Source organism: Rutilus rutilus (assembly GCF_951802725.1).
Source record: "Rutilus rutilus genome assembly, chromosome: 10".
Taxonomy (NCBI): Eukaryota; Metazoa; Chordata; class Actinopteri; order Cypriniformes; family Leuciscidae; genus Rutilus; species Rutilus rutilus.
The window spans coordinates 39,802,980-39,814,641 of record NC_140215.1 but is presented as its reverse complement, the minus strand read 5'-3'; the positions used below and the strand labels follow the sequence as shown (position 1 = coordinate 39,814,641).

Genomic DNA, 11,662 nt, shown 5'->3' with positions numbered 1-11,662 from the left:
TTTTCTGTAAATGCGGTCTCATGACCTCATACTGTGTCAAAAATATGAAACAAACTACTTTAGCAGCTTGGTTTCAATAAAAGCTGTTTTTGGACTAACAAAGAAGTTTTGAGTTCCACCCCTGATATTTAGCAACGTAAAATCTTTAATTGACACACATGTAATTAAAAAATTCGGACTTAAGCCAAGCCAAACAAACTTTAAAACTTGTTCTACAAGCTAACAGACGAAACATATGGGCTACAACTCCCTGATGCCTCATGCATCCAACAGTTGATTTATTTGTACCATCACTATCTTTTACTCAAATGAAGGTATCAGTCTGCGTATTTGTCAAACCGGTATGTCCAAAAGGGGCATATCATGAGAAATTAATTTAGTACATTCCAGATCTTCCTGACTAGAACTTGTGAAGCAGGACACTTACTACACCCCTGAAAGATGAAAGATCAGACAAATCTACATCTACAATAGACATGAAGGACTATAATGCGCTAAGAGCTCGCTCAAGTACTGGGGAGCTAAACCATTTAGTGCGTTGTAAGTAATCAGCATTATTTAAAAATGTATGCAATGTTTAATAGGGAGCCAGTGCAGTGTTGACAGAACCGGGCTAATATGGTCATACTTCCTGGTTCTAGTAAGAACTCTAGCTGCTGCGTTTTGGACCAGCTGTAGTTTGTTTATTAAGCGTGCAGGGCAACCACCCATAAGAGAATTACAATAATCTAGCCTTGAGGTCATGAACGCATGAACTAAGTGTTCCGCATTTTCATTGAAAGCATATGTCATAACTTATATATATTTTTAAGATGGAAGAATGCAGTTTTACAGATGCTAGAAACGTGAAAATGAAAGATTGATACAGTATCAAAAAGCACACCCAGGTTCCTAACTGATAACGAAGACTTGACAAAGCAGCCATCAATTTTTAGACAGAATTCTACGTTATTACTGTATGTGCAGAGGTTTTTGGTCCAATCATTAGAAACTCTGTTTTTTCAGAATTAAGTAGTAGGAAATTACTAGTCATCAGCTATGCATTCCGTTAATTTTATGAATTGGTAAGTTTCGTCGGGGCGCGAAGAAATATAGAGCTGGGTATCATCGGCATAACAGTGAAAACTAATGCTGCCCAATGATATCATCTCCCAAGGGTAGCATGTACAGAGTGAACAGTAATGGTACTAGTATTCTTAACTTGTTCCATTCTTAACTTGTGATCAATATGACATCTCTTCTTTTACTACTACAAACTGATAACGGTCAGATAAGTATGATTTAAACCATGCTAATGCAATTCCACTAATGCCAACATAATTTGAGTCTATTCAAAAGAATGTTGTGGTCGATAGTATCAAATACAGAACTAACATTGAGTAACACTAATAGAGAGATACAACCACGATGGACTATGGACAGTAGCATTCCTCTTTTACATTAGGTAAAATGAATAGTATAAGTTTAAATGACTTGTCTCTGAGAGAAAAGGCCGTTAGAATTGTTCATTAAAATTTTTCTCAAATGTTTCTTATTTCAGGAGGTTCAACCGGAATCGAGTTGCTCAACTGTGGTACTTTGTCAAGTGCATCTATTTTGGTCTCTCAGCATACCAGATCAAATGTGGCTACCCTAACCGTGTTCTTGGAAATTTTCTTACCAAGAACCACAACTACTTCAACCTCTTCCTCTTTCAGGGGTAAGTCAGTTACAACGACTGATTTGTTTCTGTACAATCAACAGAATGAATAAAACAACGGGTCATACAGTCTACTAAATGAAAAGGGTAACAGTTTAGAATAATGGTCCATTATTAATAGGTAAATATGCATGAAATATGAATTCAGGACTTTCAGGATTCAGAAATACTTTAAAATAATGGTCCAGATTGCTGGTTGTTCTTGAAGATCACTTCAAGTTATCTTATTTTCAAGTGAAGGGCATTTGTTTTTAAATCTGGACCATTATTTTAAAGTGAAAAAATACTTTGTTTTAACTCTTTCAGAAGTTGCAAAATAGCGCCTTTTACCGTATAACAGTAAAAACATGGATAGCCGGAAGGTTTTGTCAATGGAGGGGAAAGAGTTAATATAGTACTATGTTAAGAGTAAAAAAGACAGTTGCTCACATCACAGACAAATGTTAATGTTGTGATTTATTTAATTATTAATTCATTACAATTTGTCATAGTTAGTTAATAGTTCTTAATGAGGCTAATCTCATTTTGTAATTATTGATTGCCTAATAAGTCTAAAATCTTGAATCCTGGAGCATAACTTCAAGCCATTAGTATCCTGACCAGGGAATCCTGAAAATTGTTCTGTGTGGATCATTTCTACAGCTCAAATAATCAGAGAAGCATGATGCGTTAATGATTTGCCCATTGTTAATGTGTGTGTCTAACTAATGGGCAGTTCCCTTTCAGCCGGTCACTCTCGACGTACATCAGAGGTGATCCGGCGAATGGGGATATCGCTTGAGAGACCAATCCACTTCGAGTGTAAAATAAACGAGCCAATGGACATTGGCATGCGAACGCGCATCAGATGCTCCGCCCTGTCGCGCGGGTATAAATACGGAAGCGGATGCGGCGCATATTGTCTTTCGCTTCGGAACTGAACGGTGAATGCTGTTCCTGTTCTGCAAAGGATCTTCTTTGAGTGTCTGCTGGACGAGTCTTTTCTGGAAAGAAGCCTCTACTAGTTGGTGTCGGTGCCATTCTTCTTATGTAACGAGTGCATCGGGTGTTGTAGGAAGTGTTTCCGGTTACGGCTGACCTAATTTATGCAGCCTAATAATCATTTAACTGATTTGAATAATAGGAATGTATAATGTTCTATGTGTATGCCAGGAGATGTGTTTTTAGTTTAGATTTAAATTGACAGAGTGTGTCTGCTTCCCGGACAATGTTAGGAAGACTGTTCCAGAGTTTAGATGCTAAATAGGAACAACGTGAGCAGTGGTAGTCCCAATCTCTCAAAAGACCTTACAACCAAAACAGCTGTTTTCACAGCTTTCAGAGTGGGCAACTTCAATGAGTTGCTGGTTAGAGGTTGCGTCTTCAATGAGACTGTGAGAGCTCACATAGGCTTGTACTATCGCCCTGTTGTGTGGCCGCGGCCATCTCCCTGTGCGCTTCGGCACCAGAGAGAGCAAACTCTCCCCTGTGCAGAGGATCTCTTTTCTCTGTATGGATTTGGTCTCAGTCAACCGGTCAATGTTGAACTGCTTGAATTTGATCAAGAGCAGGACAGTTGTCCCACTGAAACTTTTTCAGAGACTCCTGGAGCATATGACATCCGCAGCCGCAGTAACGCCGCTCGGATTGCTTCATATGAGACAGCTTCAGCACTGGCTTCACGGCCAAGTCCCGAGAGGGGCGCACTGTCACCAAACCTACAGCCCGTGGTCGGACCCTTCGTTTCTACGGGCATGAGTTCACCTAGAACAAGTGTTCAGGCATGCTGTGGTATTCATGGATGCCTCTGCCGCCGGCTGGGGGACCACGTACAACGGGCATGCAGTGTCAGATCTGTACACGGGCCCCTGCATTGGCACATCAATTGCCTTGAGTTGCTCGCAGTACGCCTTGCGCTGGGCTGCCTCAAGGGGCCGCTACACGGCAAACACGTACTGGTCCGTACCGACAGCACTGCGACTGTTGCGTATATCAACCAACAAGGTGGTCTACACTCCCGTCGCATTTCACAACTCGCCTATGGGAGTCTCCTCCTATGGAGTCAGAAGCATCTGAGGTTGCTTCGTGCCATTCACATCCCTGGCATGCTCAATTGTGAAGTCGACAAGCTTTCATGACAGCCTGCGCTTCTGGGAGAGTGGCGACTCCATCCCCAGGTTGTCCAGCTGATATGGGACTTCTTCGGAGCCGCACAGGTAGATTTTTTTGCCTCCCTGGACTCGTCCCATTGCCAGTTGTTTTATTCCCTGACCGAGGGGACCCTCGGCACGGATGTGCTGGCATACAGCTGGCCCCGGGACCTACGAAAGTATGGGTTTCCCCCAGTGAGCCTTCTCGCACAGACGCTGTGCAAAGTCAGGGAGGACGAGGAGCAGGTCTTGTAAGTTGCGTCGCACTGGACCAACCAGACCCGGTTCCCAGAACTCATGCTCCTGGTGACAGCCCCTCCTTGGCCCATTCCTCTGAAGAAGGGCCTGCTTTCTCAGAGATGGGGTGCTCTATGGCACCCGTGTCCAGACCTCTAGAACCTCCATGTCTTGGTCCCTGGAAGGGACGCAGAGGTTCTAAGTGGCCTACCCCAGTCAGTGGTGGACACTATCACTTCTGCTAGAGCCCCCTCTACGAAGCGCCTCTACGCATTTAAGTGGAACCTGTATATTGAATGGTATTCTTCCCACTGAGAAGATCCTTGAAGATGCTTGGTCAGTGTTCTGCTTTCCTTCCTTCAAAATGGGTGGGAGCAAAGGCTGTCTCCCTTCACCCTCAAAGTGTATGTTGCCGCAATCGCCGCGCATCACAATGTGAAAGAAGGTGAGTCCATAGGGAAGCATGACCTGGTCGTCAGGTTCCTCAGAGGTGCGAGAAGGTTGAATCATCCTCGTCCTAAATCAGTACCCTCTTGAGCTTTCTCTCTGGTGCTCACTGCACTTCAGAGGCCTCCCTTTGAACCTTTACAGTCAGCTGAGTTGAAGATTCTGTCACTAAAGACAGTACTGGTTCTTAAATGTCGGCCTGCAACGCCACTCCCACATGCTGGGCCGGATAGGTGCATCTATTTGCTCCAGTAGTGTTCCCCAGAAATGGCTAACCCTGTTGAGGTCCTCCGTCACACCTGTGGCAGTCAGACGTTGCGGAGCGTCTGATGCCAGGCCTACATTCGTAAGCATTGTGCAACCTGTGTTAAGCTGGGTATCCATATGTAGTGGTCCCTGTGACAATCCCATATGTGTATTCTTCCATGGTACGGCTCCTCTGCGGACGATCCCGTGTCTTTGTTTCTGCTGGTGTAGCCCCTAGAGCTAGGCTGGAACCACCCCAGAGACTGCCATATGTTGCACGACCCTGCTTGGCTAGTCCATATGCATAACCGCCACATTCACCTCCCTACGGGCAGGATGTGGCTTCCGCAGCGTCCCCTTTCCTTCAAAAGCACGCTTTCCTAGCATTATCCAATAAGTCACACTGAGTGGGTCTAATGGAACAGCAGTGACTGACCTTCTCTGCGTAGAGCACCTACCTTCCGCCCCAACACTGGCGGCAAGCCAGGAGACTCAAGCGCTGATAGGGCCAGCAACAGTGGCGTGTTGGTAGAATACCCATTCGTCGGATCACCTCTGACATACGATGAAAGTGACCGACCGAAAGGGAACGTCTTGGTTACATATGTAACACTCGTTCCCTGAAGGAGGGAACGGAGATGTATGTCCCGGCGGCACAGTTGCTGAACCTCCGCTGTATGGCCAAGTCATAAGGTCCGGCTATGTCCATTGGCTTGTTTAGTTTACAACCCGAATTGCATTGGCCTCTCAAACGAGATCCCAAATTGTCGGATCACCTCTTAGGTACGTCTCCGTTCCCTCCTTCAGGGAACGAGGGTTACATATGTAACCGAGACGTTTTCTTTCTTCCACAGGTTCCGGTTTGTTCCTTTCCTAACTGAGTTGAGGGCCGTGATGGACTGGGTGTGGACAGACACCACTCTTAGCCTGTCTAACTGGATCTGTGTGGAGGACATCTATGCCAACATCTTTATCCTCAAGTGCTGGAGGGAAGCGGAAAAGGTGAAAACTTGCCATCCAAATTAATTTTATTGTTAGGGGATTTACAGTTAAATACCCAAAGGCCAGGTATGATTAATTAAGACCAGAAGTTAGAAGTGCAGTCAATTTAAGAGTCAGAATTATAATAAATTGAAGATAGTTTGCAGTTTCATCAGGCAAAAGTCAGCTTCAGTGTTCACAAGGAGTTTGTATATATATATATATATATATATATATATATATATGTGTGTGTGTGTGTGTATTCAGACCCCCTTAATTTTTTCACTCTTTGTTATATTGCAGCCATTTGCTAAAATCATTTAAGTTCATTTTTTCCCCCTCATTATTGTACACACAGCACCCCATATTGACAGAAAAACACAGAATTGTTGACATTTTTGCACATTTATTAAAAGAAAAACTGAAATATCACATGGTCCTAAGTATTCAGACCCTTTGCTCAGTATTTAGTAGAAGCACCCTTTTGATCTAATACAGCCATGAGTCTTTTTGGGAAAGATGCAACAAGTTTTTCACACCTGGATTTGGGTATCCTCTGCCATTCCTCCTTGCAGATCCTCTCCAGTTCTGTCAGGTTGGATGGTAAACGTTGGTGGACAGCCATTTTCAGGTCTCTCCAGAGATGCTCAATTGGGTTTAAGTCAGGGCTCTGGCTGGGCCATTCAAGAACACTCACGGAGTTGTTGTGAAGCCACTCCTTTGTTATTTTAGCTGTGTGCTTAGGGTCATTGTCTTGTTGGAAGGTGAACCTTCGGCCCAGTCTGAGGTCCAGAGCACTCTGGAGAGGGTTTTCGTCCTGGATATCCCTGTACTTGGCCGCATTCATCTTTCCCTCGATTGCAACCAGTCGTCCTGTCCCTGCAGCTGAAAAACACCCCCACAGCATGATGCTGCCACCACCATGCTTCACTGTTGAGACTGTATTGGACAGGTGATGAGCAGTGCCTGGTTTTCTCCACACATACCGCTTAGAATTAAGGCCAAAAAGTTCTATCTTGGTCTCATCAGACCAGAGAATCTGATTTATCACCATCTTAGAGTCCTTCAGGTGTGCTTTCATGTGTCTTGCACTGAGGAGAGGCTTCCGTCGGGCAACTCTGCCATAAAGCCCCGACTGGTGGATGGCTGCAGTGATGGTTGACTTACTACAACTTTCTCCCATCTCCCGACTGCATGTCTGGAGCTCAGCCACAGTGATCTTTGGGTTCTTCTTTACCTCTCTCACCAAGGCTCTTCTCCCCCGATAGCTCAGTTTGGCCGGACGGCCAGCTCTAGGAAGGGTTCTGGTCGTCCCAAACGTTTTCCATTTAAGGATTATGGAGGCCACTGTGCTCTTAGGAACCTTAAGTGCAGCAGAATTTTTTTTGTAACCTTGGCCAGATCTGTGCCTTGCCACAATTCTGTCTCTGAGCTCTTCAGGCAGTTCCTTTGACCTCATGATTCTCATTTGCTCTGACATGCACTGTGAGCTGTAAGGTCTAATATAGACAGGTGTGTGGCTTTCCTAATCAAGTCCAATCAGTATAATCAAACACAGTTGGACTCAAATGAAGGTGTAGCACCATCTCAAGGATGATCAGAAGAAATGGACAGCACCTGAGTTAAATATATGAGTGTCACAGCAAAGGGTCTGAATACTTAGGACCATGTGATATTTCAGTTTTTCTTTTTTAATAAATGTGCAAAAATGTCAACAATTCTGTGTTTTTCTGTCAATATGGGGTGCTGTGTGTACAATAATGAGAAAACAAATGAGCTTAAATGATTTTAGCAAATGGCTGCAATATAACAAAGAGTGAAAAATTTAAGGGGGTCTGAATACTCTCCGTACCCACTATATATATATAAATATAATATTTTAACATGTGCTGAAGACCTTTCTCAAACAAAACGAGTCCATATTTCATTTCTGGAAGCCAAGCTAAATAAGCAAGCACTGTTACTGCATTCCTGGCATGTGCCAGCCCCTTAGTCACCTCTCAGATATCAAATACAGAATACATTAGAGAATACATGAAAAGAACATTTCAGTAATCACACTGGTAAAAACAAAGTAAAAACTCATGAGCTTAGAGAAGTCATTCAACTCATTTGATATTTAGAAGGAAAAATATTGATTAATACCTTGATTATAATCAAGTCAATGTAGGTCAGTGGTTCAGTACCTGTAATTCTATAAAAAATAATATTAGAATGTTTCTATGTTCAGTCGATTTTACTACCACCATCTCAGACCAAATTCGCAGAAATAAAATTGCATCTTTCTTCCTCTGAGCCATTTGAAAACTTCAGCTGATACTTTTATCAACAATTGGTTTTAAAATGTAAGTGTCTGTCACACTTACATGACAGCTATAGCTAGGTCAATTACCAACGTTGTGTTGCAAAGACATTATAATGCTCTAGGGCAGTGGTTCACCCTGATCACACGCGATTCAACTCATCGAAACTGAGAAACTTGTATGATTCTAACGTGTGTCAGTGATCACATGTGTATTCAGAATGTTTTCTGGCCACAGAAATACCCTCATCAACGAGGACAGAGGAAGAAGAAGGTGGTGAAATACACCATGGGCGGCTTCATCATTTTTGCTCTTATCTGCATCGTCTGGTTTCCTCTTCTCTTCATGTCATTGGTTAAATCTGTAGCAGGAGTTACCAATCAACCGTTAGATGTGTCCATCCAGCTGAGCATATTAGGATACGAGGTGTGCAATTTAACACAGTGACATTGTTGTCTTTATTATGTGCTCACAACATACATTTCTGAAGTATGTTTATATCTGTGAAATATGTCTATATATGAAGAGTTCAGATGCAAAAGCCTCTAAGTGCCATCTGAAATTTTCTTCTAGAATGATCATTTTTATCAAGCTCGTATATTTAAGTTCAATAATTTCACTTAAATGGCAATGCAAATTACCCATTAATTGTCATTTAAGTGAAATTACTTAACTTAAATATACAAGCTTTATAAAAATGATCATTCTAGAAGAAAATTTCAGATGGCACTTAGAGGCTTTTGCATCTGAACTCTTCATATATATATATATATATATATATATATATATTATAGCTGGGGAAAAAAAGTGTTAATTTCCGTGAATAATATAGACTATGTTTACAGCCATTGTTCAGCATGAGTGCTCAGGAGAACAATTTGATCCCTTACTCTCAATCAGCCTTACAGAGGATGACCAATCACTACGCCACTTACCCGGTACACATTACATTTGTCCCTCGTAGTTATCTACAATCACACTTTGAACCTTGAGTTTAAACAGCTAGACTGTCATCCTTCTGACGTCAGTCTGATCAAACTATCCTCCTTGTGCCTCAATTAGTCGGCGATGCAGTTCATTGTGAACTATATGGCAGAGGACATAGTGTTGGCAAAGATCAAAAGTGACGCCAGTCTGCTGTGGAGCGTCAGTCCTGCCAGCCGAGACGCCATGATCAATGAACTCAGCAACTCAACACACTTCTACATCACTCTGCGCTGGACTTTACTACGGTATACTCTCACAAGCACAACAGCTGCACACATTATACAGGCCAAAGGCTTGATGTATTCCAATGAAGTTCTTGAGCCCAAAATATCTTTTTAGTTAATCCTATACATCCTGTCAGAATGTGAACGTGTACCATGATGGGAAACAGTGCTGTATGTTCTCACTCATGTAGTCTTCTGTCTCATCTCATAATCAACATTTCACAGTGCGTGTGATATGTCACTGTGTATTTTGCTCGTTTGAGCAGAAATGCATCGCTGGTGATGAATGCTGAGACGGCTGGTGAACACACAGTGAAGTATGAAGACAGCGTACTGAGAGATGAACTGGTGTCTATGCTCAGAGGGACACACAGCCGTCCACTGTACGTGTTTCTCAAACATTTAAATGTGGATTCTCTCTACATCTGTTTTTGCCACTTCTCATTCCATCTGTTTTCTGATGCCTGTCAGGATGCTGGAAAATCTGCTGCCAAAGTATATCAGAGGAACTTCCGGACCTAATGCTAAAGTGGCACATCGACTTCAAGTGGGTGAGTTGAATACTGTATTTTGAAATTTATTTAAATGCTTACAATTGCACTATTTCTGATTTTCTACCTTGTTCTTGCATGTACTCTTATAGACAATCTTTGCACTTTTCATGTTTATTAAGAGGAATCTCTACATTTTTTTTCTGCAAGTTGCTTTGCATAAAAGCATCTGCTAAATAAAAAAATGTAAATTAATGGCATTAGAACGTCAGATCTGCAGGATGTTTTTGTGACTTTAACAGAATCATTCACAGAGCGTTCCAGAGGCTCGGATGATGGTCATCTCCAGTTCTTCCGTCCTCTGTCCGTCAAACTGCAGCGGGGGAACGGGAGCTCCGCAGGGATGGGGTCGCAGTGGTGGGTGGTGGAAGAGTGTTTTCCTGAGCCTCCAGCCAGCACATGCCAGAGTATTGAGATGGTGGTGTTCAATGATAAAGTCAGCCCATCCAGTGTGGGCTTCCTAGCCGGATATGGGTGAGTTTAAGACATTTTTACAATATCTGTATCATGTCTGGTATGATACATGCAGCTTTAAAAGAAAGTAATTAATGATCAAAAAGATGGAAAAAATACCAAGAACATCTTCAGTATGCAATGAAGTGAAAGAGGATTTACTTTTATCTAACAACATCTGCTTAATAAATGTATGATGTAATGCACATCTAAAGGTAATTTAATATTTAAAATAAACAGTATTTAACTCAAAACAGTGTTTGTGGCAAGATTAAAATTCACGTATATTTAGCAGCTACAGTGTGCAGTACTTTTTGCAGTGGCATAAATTAATTTACACAGAAATTACAATTGCAGAAATAATGTAAAAAAAATAATATTTGAATGAACTGGTGATTTAAAATATGAAATCTATCCATCTTGTTGTTTTCTCTCCTCTTGTGCTGCAGCATTGTGGGTATGTACATGTCCGTGGTGCTGGTCGTTGGTAAGTTTGTGCGGGAATTCTTCACAGGCATATCTCGATCCATCATGTACGAGGAGCTGCCGTGTGTGGACCGCGTGCTCAAACTGTGCAATGACATCTTTATTGTGAGAGAGGCTGGAGAGATGGAGATGGAAGAGCAACTGTTTGACAAGCTCATCTTCCTGTACCGCTCACCTGAGACCATGATCAAAATGACCCACCAAAAGGACGAGTAGCTTTCATTTATGACTGTCAAAATATCAACCTCTGAACATCTCAGAAGGACAATATTGTATGAAACTAGCGTCTGCTATAAGGCACCAAGCAGAAAGTCTTTTATACATCGTACTGCAGTACTACTGAATAGGATGTGCATTTACATCTATCCATGTGTTTTTGAAGCCATGTACTGCATAAACTGAAAAGAGCATCAATGTAAAATAAATCATATATTCATGAATGATAGAGGTTGGATGAAATAATTTATGCTTTATTGACTTCACTATTGCTATATCAATATTCATACAATGCATGACTATTTCATATTTAATATTTCAATGAGATTTTTTAATTCAGTTAGACTGTTTCATATGTTGTAATATTATGCTGCATAGTGATTCACATAATAAACCATGGCATGTGGAAAACAACTTGTATTGCATTTGTATTGCATCTTGTTGCTTAGCTGATAAGTTCTCATTGAACATTAAGACTATGTTAAAAATCTTTGGTCTGGAGGAATAAATGAGCGATATCAAACAAGTAGGCGTGCGATATGGCTCAACGCCGCTATGAGTGTGATATTGCTTTTATACAACAGTTCTACACAAGAGCGTAAATAAATAAGATTTACATTCTTCAGGTCGATGTCCATAATCCATTATAAAATACCAGTTTAAATGTCCGCTGAGGAAAGCAATATCTTTGTCCTTTTTACAG

General features: G+C 41.9%; 1 protein-coding gene across 1 annotated transcript in view; it reads left to right on the top strand.

Moving 5' to 3' along the window:
* The window catches only part of LOC311298341 (piezo-type mechanosensitive ion channel component 2), a 92,709-nt gene extending 81,343 nt beyond the window's left edge, over positions 1–11,366 (top strand). The window contains 9 exon segments of the mRNA XM_084421168.1: positions 1,541–1,699; positions 5,613–5,760; positions 8,280–8,468; positions 8,888–8,980; positions 9,105–9,274; positions 9,520–9,679; positions 9,681–9,804; positions 10,059–10,278; positions 10,707–11,366. Of these exon segments, the coding sequence (XP_084277294.1) occupies positions 1,541–1,699; positions 5,613–5,760; positions 8,280–8,468; positions 8,888–8,980; positions 9,105–9,274; positions 9,520–9,679; positions 9,681–9,804; positions 10,059–10,278; positions 10,707–10,959 (1,516 nt within the window). The 3' untranslated portion in view covers positions 10,960–11,366.
* The last annotated feature ends 296 nt before the right edge of the window (positions 11,367–11,662 follow it).